This window comes from Epinephelus fuscoguttatus, linkage group LG11 (genome assembly GCF_011397635.1).
Source record: "Epinephelus fuscoguttatus linkage group LG11, E.fuscoguttatus.final_Chr_v1".
Lineage (NCBI taxonomy): Eukaryota > Metazoa > Chordata > Actinopteri > Perciformes > Serranidae > Epinephelus > Epinephelus fuscoguttatus.
The window spans coordinates 18774018-18790125 of NC_064762.1; the positions used below are offsets into that span (position 1 = coordinate 18774018).

The window sequence follows — 16108 nt, forward strand, 5'->3', positions numbered from 1 at the left end:
TGGACAGTTTGACCACATGCAGTACGCTACTTTGAAAGTGTGCCAGATATGCTTAAGTCTGGGTCTTCACCCGGGTGTCCGTGACCCCTCAGGGATCATCAGAGTTAATGCAAGGGGGCTATTTTTCCTAAAAGTAATATGTGTCTGAAAATACACATTAACATGAATCAACATGTTATTAGCAAATATAAACTGGCTTATTTAAAAAAAAACTATTTAGTTTACAGCACACAACATTAATGATACATTAAAAGTTACCCATGAATCCTTGTGCAATCACGTGAGCTAGCTAACACTAATCACCGTGTTGTACTAATTGGCCAGTTAGCTATATTATTATTGGTATGTCAAGTGTATGGACATTCTTGTGAGCCACAATGGATCGTTTTGTAACTTTCTGGGCCCAAGACTCACATACCATTCACCTCTGAAACCACTAGTGAAAGTGCAGAGGGTGTGGTTAACACACCTGGCCATGCTACAACTGCTGCTGACTTAACAGCAACAGGCAAAATCAAATGAGAGAAGACCCAAACATATTCAGAGAATTTATTAGAATGAGTCCAATTCAATTTTATACAATATATATCCATCTCTAACAAAGGGGTCCTTGGTCTGAAAAACGTTTAAGACCCCTGTGCTAAAGGAAACTGGCATATATCACAAATCTACAACGAGCTTGGCAAATCACTTGAAAACTGGAAGTAACAGCTTAGTGATCTCTATCATTTATGGCCAGTGTTAAAGCAAGCTAGTGGCTAATTGCCAAATTATTTTACGTGCAAAAGTCTGACTTTTGTACACATATTTCATTAACCCCCTCCTCCAAAGTTTATACTCATATAAACTCATATAACACTATTAGCACATAGCTAATAGTGTTATAACCTCTGTTCATTCTGAATGTGTGATCTGTATAACAGTGGTAACACTCCTTGTAAAACATCAGCATCAAACCAGGCGGAAAACGAACAGCATTGCAGACAATGGTAGTATTGTTCATCCAGCTACTCTGAATTCAGTATCTAAAGAGACACTCTCCAACCGCAAGGGTTACTGGAGTTGATACCAGGAACTGAATCAGAAGCAAGCCTGTGTTATGGAGCCAAAATTACTCCATCCCCCTCCACTGCTGCGGTAAAATTATAGCAGCAAATACTGGCGTTGCAGTACAGTGACCTCTCCTCTTTTTCACTGTCTGATTTCTATCTGTTTCTGTCTAACCTGTGCTCTCTCATATTCAGTCTATTTTCCTCATATTTTGCCCCTCATGTTCCCTAACACACACACACGCACACACACACACACACACACACACACACACACACACACACACACACACACACACACACACAGGCTCTGGCAATATTAAAAACACTGGGCTCTTCTTTGAAACCATATTCAGAGAGTTTTCAGGAAAGCAATATTCATGCAGAATAGCCTGGTGGGTCTTATATCAGCCTTAAAGATGAAAGGACCATTCATCATTTGTGTGATTTTCCCTTTTGTTCTTTGGGTTCCCCCATAAGGGATTTTAATTATGAAAGTCATCAATAACCAATGGCAGCTGTCATCCGCTATCAGTCTGCTGATAATCACACTGCTGACACTCCTCCCTTTAACAGCCCTGAAACTGGCCATCAGTGCCATCACGAGCCTATTCCACGGACCTGTCTTTGAATCCAGTGTCCATTTCACCTGTCTGTGTATACAGTGTGATTGCTGTGTATGTGCCTGAGTGTGCGTGGACAGGTATTATAGATAGACTGGGAGTAAGAGTTCAAAGAAATATTCATGCAGTCCTGTTTTTCATATTTACATATACATTGCCTTTACTTGCACGCCCTAGACTATAAAAACATAATTTTACGGCAGTGGAAAGCAGAATCCAGTGAGACGTTCACACTGCACACACTCACAGTCCTGACTCAATAATACTATAGCAAACTACAGCGAGACAAAAAGACAAATATCTATTGTTCTTTACATACTGCTGTTTGCCCACACAATATCAATGATGTAAATAATGGAACAGACCACATTGACTGATGAGCTCACACGCCTTTTTTTCTATCCATAACAATCTCTCTGGCAAATTAAAGATGTTTTGGTGTCTGATAAATCATTCCTGAAGAGCCACACTTCAATTCAGAAGTGTGAAGGAACTATCCAAGGTGCTGAACCCGTCAATGAGAATCCTTTTAGCCTGACAATAAATTTGGTTTAATGCAACACATTTTCAAGGAAGCAACAGAAAATGAAGACCAATTATAGACACGCTGGAACTCCAAATAGTCTATTAAGACGCAACATTTCTGTTTTTGTCGGTATGTTTTTGAGAATTCTTCCAGTTATCTTTCCTCCGTGCAGCGGAGAGTGAGAGCGCTGAACTTCCCGGGAGAACTAAACTGTTTAGAAAAACAACCCCGGGACAAAATCAAAACAAGATGGTGAGGATTCATGGGACTTATTAGGCTTCACCATGGGAGTTCAGAGAAATACAGGGTGAGCAGGTGCATACACACACATACACACACACGCAGCAAAATAAGCTGAATGGAGACAGAATCATTTTCTCGTCTACTGTATGTGCAAGAATAAACCCACAGACTCCTTTAGGCTGCAGATCTCAGGAGTGTTTCATGAGAGAAAGGGGGGGTGGGGGTTGGTTGGAGGGTTAAAACAGACTGAACCTCAGCTGGTCTGGATCCCTAATGGCGCCCCTGGCAGCCCTACAAAACACCAGATCCCTCTCTGAGGTTGTGGAGGTTGGACGTGGGTCAGCGCCCGGCGCTCACACAGGTATGTCTGCGGGGTGCGAGGCTTCCTGAGGAGAGGAGGAACAGCCTCTTTTCAGCCATTAAAGGAAAAACAAACGGCCTCCTGGAGGGTGGAATAACGCTGCTTCTGCTCATATCGTAATCTATTCACCCCAAGGATATTTGGGTTTTCTTTCTGAGCAGCCAAGACTTCTTATTGAGCCTTATGAGGAGTGTAAAGAGACACAGCGCCACCTAGTGGGCAAGCTCTAAGCATGTGAAGTTCTCTTTATAAGTCAGCAGAAGTACAGTAGAGACAACACAGGACATATCAGGAAAGGAAAAATGAACAAGCTCAGCATAAGCTCAGCTTTTAAAATGCAGCCTCCCGGATGACCCTGCTCTGCACTTGAGCATCTCTGATCTCTCTTAATCTATTAATGACTCCACAACTCACCAGCAGTGATTACAGTCGCTCAGATACAGACAGGCGCTCCACACATACTGTGCAAGGTTACACACTCTGCTGTCAAGTATTAATTTAGTAATGCATTAATTTAATTATATTATCTTAATATTATTCAAGCTGGTGGACATTTAAATTCAAAGAACAGTACTACAGAAGCATGAACAGCTCTAGTGAGAGTCACAGTGGCAGTGTTGAGACCATGCTGCTATATACAGGAGCCTGTTAGTTTCTCTAATGCATCTTCTTTTGCAGTAAAACATTAATGGAGCATGCCTGGTAAAGCTATCAGGCACTAAATGGATGCCTCTGTTGTGTACTAGAGAGGTAACCTGTAATTGCTCCATACTCAAACATACACACACACACACACACACACACACACACACACACACACACACACACACACAGCACATGTACACACACATTTCTAAACCACCAAGCTGACACACAAATTGATTTAACAGGTTTTGGTGGCTTTTTTGCCCCTCTACTCCTCCCAACAGCTTCTTTATCCACTTCCTGATTCCAGCTCTTCTCTTTCACCCCCAACAATTCCTAATTTAAAAAAACCCTTCTCTGCGCTTCCGCCGGAGTACTTTAGCCCTTAAACTCAATAACACCCTCTATCACACCCTCAGCACGTCCACTCAACCCTCACGTGCCCATTCAGCCTCTCCATTCGCCACCCCACTTTCATTTACAGCGCATTTTTACCAGTCCCAACATAAGTGCTGAGACGGAAGTCCAAATGCCAACCCATTAGCATAGCTAATTACATTTCAGTAATAATGACACCACATTAAAGAGAGTAAGAAGGGGGGAACAAGTCAAAGTGATTATCAAAACAACCCCTTTCCTCTTTCAAGCACCAGCACTCCCTTTTCAGCGCCAGATGTGCAGGGAAGGCACTTTGTCGGTGACAAAAATGTCCAAATATCACAGTGTTCATTAAAGCCAGGCCACTGATACAGTAATTTCATCTATTTCAGCACCTGCAGTACTGACAAGCACATGCACATGCACACACGCACAGATGAAGCAATGAAGCAGATGAGCATGCCAATGAATTAAAGCAGTAAAAGATAAGGTATTTGAAATCTAAAAGAAACAAATGGAAAATTTTAAAATACAAAAATATATCATAACATTTTATCAGCTAGATTTCAAACCATTATTGATACCTAGCATAAAAAATATAGTGAGTTCAGTTATTAGTTTGATATATTTCTGACAGAATTGCAGCAGAAAACCAGATACTGTCCTATGGCAAATCATTTTTACATTGTGCATTATTGGATTTGAGATACAATTTTCATCCTGTTTTTTTAGGGTCTCTTTTATCAGGTGAATACATTCAGATGAACAAAACCACATTTTAACACCATACACAAATAGAATGAACACGTGGCTGATACAAAGCATCTATTCCCCAGGAGCACCAGGGGTCATATCAAAACGCCACTCAGTGGCACTAAGAGCATTAGAAAGACTCAATTTAGCTTTGAAAAAATATTTCCAGCTTGATGTTTCTCTGCTCACTGTGAATGTGTGTGTAATGATGTTATGTGTGTGTGTGTGTGTGTGTGTGTGTGTGTGTGTGTGCACGACGATTTTGTGTGTGTGCGCGATGATTTTCTGTGAGTGTGTGTGTGTGTGTGTGTGTGTGTTTGTGCTTTGTGTGCGTGGGAGTGCAGGAGTGGGTCAGACAGTCTAAGCTCTTTATCCAGGTTCAGTGGCCTGCCACACATTACAGGGACGAGTAAAGTGAAAGGACTGGCGTCAGCACACTAAATAAATCACTGTGGCCAGAGCAGTAAATTCAGTTATAAGTCCCGTCTTTGCTGTGAAATAAAAATACAGGATGGAACAGAGCCAAAATCATGTCGAACACAACCACTTAAGAGAATTTATTCTTATCCAGCTGGGTCCATTTTCTGTCTTATTGAAAATGAATACAAACTGATTGTTTTTGCAGTCAGCAGATGTATGCCTTTTGTTTTACTCTAACAACAACCACCTGTCCAGTTAGTAATCCTATTCTGTTGAGGCATTATTCATTTCCTTCAAATTCCCTAAACATCGCCTGAATGCTCACTTTTTCTCGCTGTACATTCTTGAATTATTAAAAGCAGAAAAATGGGGTTTGTTGTGTCAGGTGGCAGGTTGTGTTTGTGTCTGCAGCGGGAAGCCTCGGAGCGAGAAAGGGCTCGAGGGGACAGATGTCAGCATGCAACACAACAGGAAATAGCATTTCATAGATACAGCATCTCCATTGATTTGTTTTGCATTGATGGTAAAAGAAAAGGTATCACGGATGTCCTCCCCCCAGGAGCATGGTGATTGAATCCAGGAGGAGTAAACAATGACACTGCATGAGCTGACAAAGTGCCTCATTTTGCATTGATATGTGCAAGGTAGGTTGCCTTTATAAACACGATAATAAAATGAGAGATGAAACGTTCAGGCTAGCTTTGGTGTTCTTTGAATGTCAGTGCTGTTTTCTGTGAGAGACAGATTATTTGAAAATGGCTACTGCTGTGATAAACCCAAACCATCTGGTGCTCCAAGCAGATTAAAATAAAAGCTGGGAATGACTTATTTCACTACTAACTCAGGTATGCTGAAATCATCATATTATCTGGCCAGCTGACCTCTCAGAGGTCACAATCTGACCTCTATTTAAAAACCTTCGAGTGCTAAATGGTCCGCCAGAGGCAGAGTTTTCCACCATCCAATCACACTGACAGGTGAAAAAAAGGGACAGAGGTGTCTGTGGGTGAAAGATAACGGTGTGCCTGAGAATCAAAGTATTACAGACAGAGGCTGAATGTGTCTTGGGGTCACAGGCTGAGGTGTCAGGATTTTATCAGTCAGGACATTGTTCTGTACGTCCGTCAAAACTATCTTATGCCTCAATCTGACAGACAGAATCAGAGATGTTTTAGAAATGCTGCAGGAACTGTATCACGGAATCAGTGTGGCCTTAAGCTGTAACTGCGCTCAACATTGAATGTCATGGTCCATAATGGGTCAACAGTATCACAGGATCCTGTAAATATTCCTTTCATTACATCTGTAGAGTCTTTGTACTGCCAGTTTCATTAAATGCGGCTTGTGTTGCGTAACATTTTAGGCAATCTGCCTTGTGAAGTTCAGCTCAATCGATAGACATCCAACTTGGCAGAAATGCTAACACAGAAATGCCAAAAGGAGGTGTCATTTCTTAAAGGGATACTCTGCCAATTTTCAACCAGCTGTTAGTATTAGAACAATATGGGTGGTGTGTGTAAATAAACTTCCCTCCATCTTACCAGCACCCAGATCTCTCAGCTCACCTCTCAGCTCAAATCTGCCAGATGACGTGAACATTTTTGATTGCTATTGGGCTGCTCAAATTGATTGTTTTTCTGCATTTTTGTGTGCCCACCACCATAGACACAAAGAGTATAGAAGCGAATTGCCAGAGAGAACCACCCAAGTCTCTCTTACACTCCGACCAAAGGGTCAAACTAGGCACTAAATATAAACCAAGATTCTGTTTCTGCATTACCTGTTTCTTGCCAAAACATTTTCAGAAACAAATTTAGTGCACTGTTTTGCTATAATACAAGAGTTTGTGAACAGGATGTGAGTGGCATACTGTTTCCTGTATTGTAGAAATGGAGGCTTTAAAACCTGAGATCAAACAGTAAAACTTTGCAGTGCAAATCAAATACAAACCGAGATTCTGTTACTGGGTTGCCTATCTCTCACCTAAAATGTTTTCAGACGCATATCTTAGCTTACCATTAAACTGTAATTCGAGTTTGTTTGTTACCAGCCAGCCCCTGTATTGTTAAGTGTGTCAAAGCCATAGATGTATAAAGAAAACTGGTTACAGCGTTGGAGGCAAGGCCCCGCTCATTCCTCTGAAAACTGCTCAGTTGAGCATGAAGCCACAAAAGCTGTATTTCTGCTGTATGAAATTATCCAGATCTACTGCACTGTGGGGCCCTTAGAGCAGCGCACTGGAGATTTTCAGCTGACTTTCAGTTTATTCCTCAGCTAACTTGAATGGGGATACAAGGATTTAATTGTGTGGCTCTTCTAGACTTTCGACCAAATAAGACCAAATGGCTTGAATCCTGATTTGTCATTTCAAAGGGGTTGTGACACTAAAAAATGTATCCACTGATTTACAGAAATCTCTTTTGCCATTTAAGTCTTTGGGAAAAAAGTCTTTTTAGGCCCAATGGCATCACATGACAAACCCAGATGTTGTAATTCCATGTGTGGCCGCTATGTGAAATTGGCTTCAAAGCCTGGGGCTGTGCCTGGGTGCTTGGTCAAAACAGATAAGCTCACATTATATACCGCAAGTGAGAGCATTTATTGGTCCAGTGCATTCTGGTAGCTGTAGGTTTGCTACCTACTGAACCAAAGTGAAAGCCACAGCCCTTTTCCTCTGGTCAACCAGCACCAATTTCAAAAGTAGCCCAGTTTTATGAAAAGACTTATCTTTCCACTGATGAAATACTTATTTAAGCGAAAAAAATAATCAATACTTGCGCTTGTCAATTTCTTCCCCCCTGGTTTGCACCCATTACAAAAAAGATGTTTATGTTTGATACTTAGCCTCGTTGAACAAGCGTTAGAATACGTTATGACCTTCATGAAGGAGTGATCTTTCAAAGAGGGGTTTAGATGAGATGAAGGGGGCTGACCCTCTTTATTGTATGGGTGGGACCCTCAGTGACCTTATCTTGTGATATGTCACTCAAACCCTCACTGACTGTCAGGTTAAAATAGATTATAATCCGATCTGCAATAGAAGCTGTCACTGAGACACTAGCATGGAGTTAAACATCTCTTAGGATACAGACACACACACGCGCACACACACACACACACACACACACACACACACACACACACACACACACACACACACACCATTTTATCAAACATAATGTCCTGTAACAGAAGCAGAAGCTGAACAAGACATGGCCAATAAGCCCAGAGGCGAAAAAAAAAAAAAAAAAAAAAAAAAAAGCTGGGCTGGCTGTCATGCGACTGCCGCTATGGCAACGAGTCATAAACAAAATCTGAAAAGACAAGGAGAAGAAGCAGCAGAATATATAACAACTCATGCTGCAGCTCTATCACACACTCTGAGGCTACAACACAACAGAGTCATGGCTTCATGTTGAGCAGCCTTGAAGACTCGCTCTGTGTGTGTTTAACCACTCAGCTAAACTGCTGACTCCCAGTGGTGTGATATGGGGGGAAAAGATGCATCACAGCTATTTTTAACACAGAGTGTTTGTTTCGGTGTCTATGTGTGAGCGTGGGCCGTGTGTGTGTGTGTGTGTGTGTGTGTGTGTGTGTGTGTGTGTGTGTGTGTGAAAAGCTGTGGTATCCAGAGCCGCAGACGATAAATGGTGGTGTCAGAACTAAACAGGAGGCTGGCATGGCTCAAGGTGACCGTCTGCTTGGTCCTTCCTTGGCTGCAGCCGAACCATAATGTCGCCCCTGGCAACAGGATGTCACCCTGGCCCTGTGCCAACCTGAGGATCTGTGCCAGTCCCACCAGCAATCAGGAGCTTAAAAATTGGTGTGTGGGCTCTCTCTCGCTCCCCTCTGCTTGTCCAGTCTCATTTTCTTGTTTTTCTCTCTCATCCCTTTTCCATCCATCTAATGCGCTCAGTGTGGCTCATGTCTTCCAGACGTGCTGACCTCTGTTGCCTTTGCCTTTACCCTCTTTTTCACCTTTCTGCTGAGCATCCTCCTTGACTAAAATGTCATCAGGTGCTGGACCACACTGCAGAATTTCCTTAAATGCAATCACTCTGCTCAGCAAAGACTGAGAAATTCAATCTGCAGCAATGGACTTCTGTATTATCTGATCACAAGCAAATTGCCAGTAAAGGATTAGACACAGCCTACACACAGAAAACTCAACCAGGTGCTCCCAACACAATGAGACTTAGCAAACGTGTCCGCCTGATAGGCCGGCAGACGGTACAACCCAGAGGCGTAGGCGGGAATGCACGCCTCTGCCGCCCATGACGGAGAAAACAGGTGAGAAATTGAAATAGGAAAAACAGTGCATCGCTTTTCTCATTAATGAGAGACAACAAACAAGGCAAATTCCACAGCATATGGAGGAGTTCAGGCTGGGAGGTGTTCAAAGCGGACTCGCCGTTCTCTGCCATATGGTGTCACTAATTGCTGTTTTTTCACTGCAACAGAGAGGTACACCAAAAGAGATGGTTGAAAGGAGAAAAACACAGACCCAAAACTGGGGCAAAAGTTTTGATTGTTTTGATGTTGCACTGAGTGGTTACTAACAGCTTCCAAATTGAGCCTGAGGGGAGTATAGTTTATTTCATGGTATCTGGTGATTTGTGAAACGTGGCTAATTTGGGAACATTGTCCTCTCTTGAGAAAATGAGAACTATGTTAATCTAATCAGGCTTTAAACGACACACAAATGGCATTAGATTACCTATATTTAACTCTCAGGTGGCATGAAATATGACTGCAATCAAGATTCCCCCATAACATGTGAAAGTAACACATCAATATAGCAAATTTCTGAACACTTATCCCGCTGGAGAGACAAGATTACTGCAACCTTGAGAAATGAAAAGCAAGCCACCCCGAACAAAGGCGACATTGATTTCATTTAAAGCTGTCATTTGGGACCAAGCTCGTGACTTTCTATAGAAACACTGCATGACACCAAAGTAACACATGCTTAGGTTATGGTATGTTCTCTTTATGCTACGAGCTGTTTTATGTTCAGACTAATAAAAAAAACATAAGTGTTCCTCTTTGATTTTTCCAAAACGTCTTGATGATATCATCACAGGTTCAGCTCTCGTCTCCCAGGAGATGGATGCCAACCAGAACACATCAAATAAAATGTCACGACAAATTAGATTCTGCTGGCCCCCCTGTAAATAAGCTAATGTGATCATGTACTCAGAGGAGAACATATATAGCAGTAAGAGTTATCTGTGAGAAAAAAAGACAATGTAACTGATGTCCAAGGAAATCTATTAAAACCACAGGCCACCAAGGCTACAAGCAGAAGACACTCCATGTAGCCATTCACAGTGTCTGTGTCTCTGTGGCTATGTTAAGGCACTATTGTTCCCACAAACGTTAAGACCATTCATCTGTAAGGATAACCACGGCAACAAGACCCATCTTATCTGAAATGCTTACATGCCACAAGGCATCAACAGTAAAGCAACTGTTGGTAGAAGACAGTTTGGTGTAATTAGATAATGTAGACACACCCCCAACCTGCAGGACCAAATCATATGAGTATTCTAGTAACAAGCCACACTTGGGACAAGGCTGCATTATTTACAGCTCATTTCATTTTCTGCCTTGTAGAATTACATAAAGCATTTTTTTTTACCAACAGAATGATCATTTGTATATCAATTGCTTCCCTGGTGTTTTGATGAATTTGTGAAGGAACCTTTGTTTTTCTTGCACTCCTCCCTGATGTATCAAAAAACTGAAAATATACTCGATAAACTTTAGTTTAAGGGGGCAGCGTTTAACAACAGCAAAACTATATCAAAACACAACTTGTGCAGTATAATCCAAGTCTCATTTATACAGTCGTTTGCTCAGTACTTCCCAAACAGACATAAATTTCCAACCAGGAACTGAACTGACAGTGAAACGAATCTGTGCTCTCTTTAAAGCCAGACTCCATTGATAAAAACAGTAATTTTACCTTGCTGACCACAGAAGTTGTTCATCTACCACTGTCTTGATCAGTAGTTTCTTTGTGTTACTGTGGGACTTTTCTGACTTTGAACAAACCTTTTACAACACCAAAGTTGCACAATAACACTAACTAACTAACAAGTGATAGACCAGCTGTTCCTGTGTTCAGTAGGATAAAATTGTTTTTGTCAATAAAGTCTGGCTTTAAAGAGAGCATAAATACGTTTCACTTTCAGTACAGTTTTATAAGTTGTTTTTTTTTTTTTTTTAAATGCATGTTTGGGAAGTACTGAGCATACGACTGAATAAATGAGACTTTGATATAGTGTTGCTGTTGACAAACGCGGTCCCCTTCTACTCAAATTCAATTAGAATCTTCTTTGTTTTGGAATTTTTCATTCACCGTGGACACGTGGGAAAAACAAAGTTTTGTTCACAAATTAAATACAGCACAGAATGAGTAATTAATACACAAATGATCATTCTGAGGGTGAAGTATTCCTTTAAATGAGACACCTGGACATATCTAAAAGCAATGGACTCCCTTATGGCAACATATTGTCTATAGTTAGACCTTGTCAGTTAGCAAAGATATCGAAAATGACATTTTTTGTGTAAATAGAATATTATACAGTTACAAAAAACAGAGATGATGTTTTAGACTAGTGAGTTGTATCATCATACATAAATGATGAAACAATTTTACACCCACTGCAATGTAATACATTATCTGATTCTCTCCAAATATGTATTAATTCATCTATCTGTCATTGCACTGGAGAGACATCTCAAGGGGAAGCTTCTAAAATTAGACCAGTGGGAGTACAATCGGGATTCAAAGAGTGCACCCACACCTGCCCACAGTGATGCAGAGGAGCCACGTGGCTGCTGATGCTGTTCTCAGCTTTCACAGAAACTGCCACCTCAGAAGCCACACAGGGAGCAGCCATATTGGATTTCAGCTCTGGTGTCACCTGACTGTCCTGCTGCTTTGCAAGTGTCATCAATCTGATCCTTTCAGTAAAGGGAGGGATGTGTGACTTTGCCACACAGAGATAGAGAGTGTTTTACAGTGGACGCTTGTGGAGCAATTACAGTGCAGAAAAGCTACACCCACATTATTTGACTTCTAGGAAGGGGAAAAGACTAAATAAATGTTGACATCTGCTGCAAATACAGTGCACAAATGAAGGGAAAGTTAGAGGAGAGGTAAGATAAGATAAGGAAGCCAGAATTGTTCTTTTTAATGTGCTAAAGGTTAAAAAGAATAAACATATGGCTGTAATTAATGCCAGTGTTATTACCACAGGGAGCTATATGTACAGTAGGCTGAGGACATGAGTGTCCACATGGAACAGACTTCATCCTGTCAGCTTCTCTGGGGATTAGCTTTCCTATTGTCTGCTTCCAAGTCTATCTATGCACATACTGCACTGTACATGTGCACGTGCAAGCATACACACAGCAAACACGCAGCCAGCATGTGCACTCATAAACACAGACAGTAAATTCATACAAGAACAATGCAATAATCTGACACACACAGGTTTACTCCCCCCCCCCCAAAAAAAATCATAATTTTATGGCATTGAATCTGCCGTATTGCACAGTTCTACGCACAGACTAGCAGCTGCACACGTCTCTGTCTCCATTCTCTTATCATGAGGAAAAAACTCCACCAAAAGTAAGGGAAACTAACAGACTGATGGCAACTGAATGTTAGACGGAACATTAGTGATAATAACCTAAAAATGTCCAATGTACTTGAGTACTGCATGCCGTGATAGTGCATATCTAATTGAGGTATGTCCTTCCGATACCAAACATTTATAAACCAAATAAACTAGAACAACAAACCTCCAGACTTCACAGGGTCAGAAAATATAAGGTGCATGTAGGTCATTTTTATAGTAATTGTAAGTGTCTCTAGCTCATAATGTTCTGCTGTGTCATGCCAAGCAGTAGGTCACCTCTAAAAACGCTGCAAACGAGGTGGAGCAGTGTGAGTGAGTAAGCATTTTACACCTACCTTGCAGCTTCTGCATCACATTGGCAATATCCCGAGCAGGGTGTCCGTAGTGCCTGGGTGATGCCATGATGCTATGATGCTGTCCTGAGGTCACCAAAGTCACGTCCCAACTCCAGTGCGTCACCCTGGCAGAGCTGTCATGCTGTGATCAGGGATCAGATAGGACTGCAGTAGTTCTGTGCTTTCACACTGACTGCAGGCTGTCAAGGCTGAAGCATGTCCATGTTGCTGTGTTTCTCTTATTAAGTCATCCCTGTTGCAGTGGCAGTCTGCAATCCTCACTCTGATAGAAGCTCCTCCCCTGATGATGATGTAAGTACACACTGTATGTGTGTATGCGAGCAATCACATACAGTATGCCTTTTACTTCTGCAGACAAGACAGCTTCCTGGGTCTGCAAGCACTGCCACCTGCTGTCCAATCACAAGGGATAGCTCTTCCTTCTCACAGAGACATCAGGACCAATAGCGTGCCAGTTATCTTCTCATGCCAACTGGTGCCACTAAGATGTGTGTTGCGTTTGTGAGTGTGGGAGAGAAAGTGTTTGTCAGCAGGAGAGAGATACAACAAGGGAAGAAAAGAGGACAGAATTAGCTGCAGCAAACCTCACCTTTGATGACATGAGCACATTACTCATCCTGTTTTGTTTTGTTTTTTTGAAGATTTTTTTTTTCTTTTTTGCATTTTTGCCTTTGTAGATTGACAAGACAGGTGTGAGGTAGGAGGGATGACACACAGCAAAGGATCACGGGTCAGATTTGAACCCAGGCTGCTGTAAGGGTCTCAGCCTATATGGGGGACACACTCTTACCAGATGCGCTAGAGGGCGTGCACCATCTTAACTGTGTCAAGGTTAAACTGACCCTAAAACATAACTAGCATTGCAATCTTCCTGTGACAAAATCAGAGCATCATGACTTGGCTTAATTATACATAAGATGACACTTTCTGGGGTTGCTGCAAATTAATTAGATACTGGTTATATGGCCTATTAGAAAAATTGCATTTTTCCATATTTATTTTACCTTTTTTTTCTTTCCACTTTTTTTCTAGTCATCTACTTATGTATCCCATTGTTAGTATTATGATTATTATGATTTTCATTAGTAATCACTGTCTTCACATTTCACTTCTTTCTCTACTTTATTTTAACCTTTTTTCTGTGATGTGTGTTGTTGTTGTTCATCAGTTGGGCTGGGTGGTAGGGTAGGCAGGGAAAAGAAAATGTGAAGAAACGGTGACCTATAAAGACGTAATGTGTTTATTGTTTGCTTATGTTTTTCACTGATAACTGCTATAAAAACTATAAAAAAAAGACATTAAAAAGACTTTAAATTACTTCTATTTGACTAGGTAGTTGAAGCAAAACATGAAAATCTCTATGAGCCCAGAATTCATTTATTTGATTAGGTATAATGCCACCTGAAATAATGGACAAAAAGTATAATTATTTACTTAGAATACTGATAATAACTTCTTGATAAATCTTTACAAGAAATTGAGACAAAACGTAAGCCTAAATGCGGACAAACGGAAAGAACAACTAGAGAACAAACCAGTAGAGACATATAGAAAGCATTGGGGGAAAAAAATCAGCATTGAAACAAGATGGGCTAAATGGCTGTGCTACGTAAATTCAAATCAAGGAGGCAATTGAGAAGATCTGTGTGTAACGGTGCATGTAGATTAGTGGATGTATACAATATATACACTCAACAAAAATATAAACGCAACACTTTTGTTTTTGCTCCCATTTTTCGTGAGCTGTACTCAAAGATCTAAAACTTTTTCTACATACACAAAAGACCATTTCCCTCGAATATTGTTCACGAATCTGTCTAAATCTGTGTTAGTGAGCACTTCTCCTTTGCCGAGATAATCCATCCCACCTCACAGGTGTGGCATATCAAGATGCTGATTAGACAGCATGATTATTGCACAGGTGTGCCTTAGGCTGACCACAATAAAAGGCCACTCTAAAATGTTCAGTTTTATCACACAGCACAATGCCACAGATGTTGCAAGTTTTGAGGGGGCGTGCAATTGGCATGCTGACTGCAGGAATGTCCACCAGAGCTGTTGCCCATGAATTGAATGTTCATTTCTCTACCATAAGCCGTCTCCAAATGCGTTTCAGACAATTTGGCAGTACATCCAACCGGCCTCACAACCGCAGACCGCGTGTAACCACACCAGCCCAGGACCTCCACATCCAGCATGTTCACCTCCAAGATTGTCTGAGACCAGCCGCCCGGACAGCTGCTGCGACAATCGGTTTGCATAACCAAAGAATTTCTGCACAAACTGTCAGAAACCGTCTCAGGGAAGCTCATCTGCATGCTCGTCGTCCTCATCGGGGTCTCAACCTGACTGCAGTTTGTCGTCATAACCGACTTGAGTGGGCAAATGCTCACATTCGATGGCATCTGGCACGTTGGAGAGGTGTTCTCTTCACAGATGAATCCCTGTTTTCACTGTTCAGGGCAGATGGCAGACAGCGTGTGTGGCATCGTGTGGGTGAGCGGTTTGCTGATGTCAACGCTGTGGATCGAGTAGCCCATGGTGGAGGTGGGGTTTCAATTTCAATTTTATTTCAATTTCAATTTTATTTATAAAGCCCAATATCACAAATCACAATTTGCCTCACAGGGCAAGAGAGGTAAAAGGGAGATAGAAGACCGTGCTTAGGTGTATGGAGACCGGTGAGTGCAACGAGTCTGACTTCTCTATGCAGCCCATTGCTATGCGCGCTATATACGTCATCACGCCAGAAGTGCAAGAAAACGAGCATGTGCAGAAAGACCGTAATGTACTTAAAGAGGAATGAGTGTATACATGCACACAAAATTCTTTCATTCGGAATGACAAACGGAATAAACCACCCCCTTTAATCGGATTTAATTTTCAATTGGAATGACCATTTTTCAATCGGAATGACCGTTTACATGACCACTTTTAATCGGAATGGCCTTTCATTCCGATTAAAAGTGGAATTAAACTGTCCATGTAAACGTACTGAGTATGGACATTGCGGTATTTGGTCAAAAAAATATTGTGATACCTGATTCTCTCTACATCACCCAGGCCTCGTCTATCATATAGAGAGTAATAAATAAGTGC

At 41.5% G+C, this 16108-nt stretch overlaps 1 protein-coding gene across 1 annotated transcript in view; it reads right to left on the reverse strand.

Annotated features, from left to right (window-relative positions):
• Window positions 1–13256, reverse strand: part of syne1a (spectrin repeat containing, nuclear envelope 1a) — a 178630-nt gene extending 165374 nt beyond the window's left edge. Inside the window, exon 1 of the mRNA XM_049590339.1 lies at window positions 12989–13256. Coding sequence (XP_049446296.1) covers window positions 12989–13055 — 67 coding nt within the window. The 5' untranslated portion in view covers window positions 13056–13256. The remainder of the gene's footprint in view (window positions 1–12988) is intronic.
• Window positions 13257–16108: the final 2852 nt, after the last annotated feature.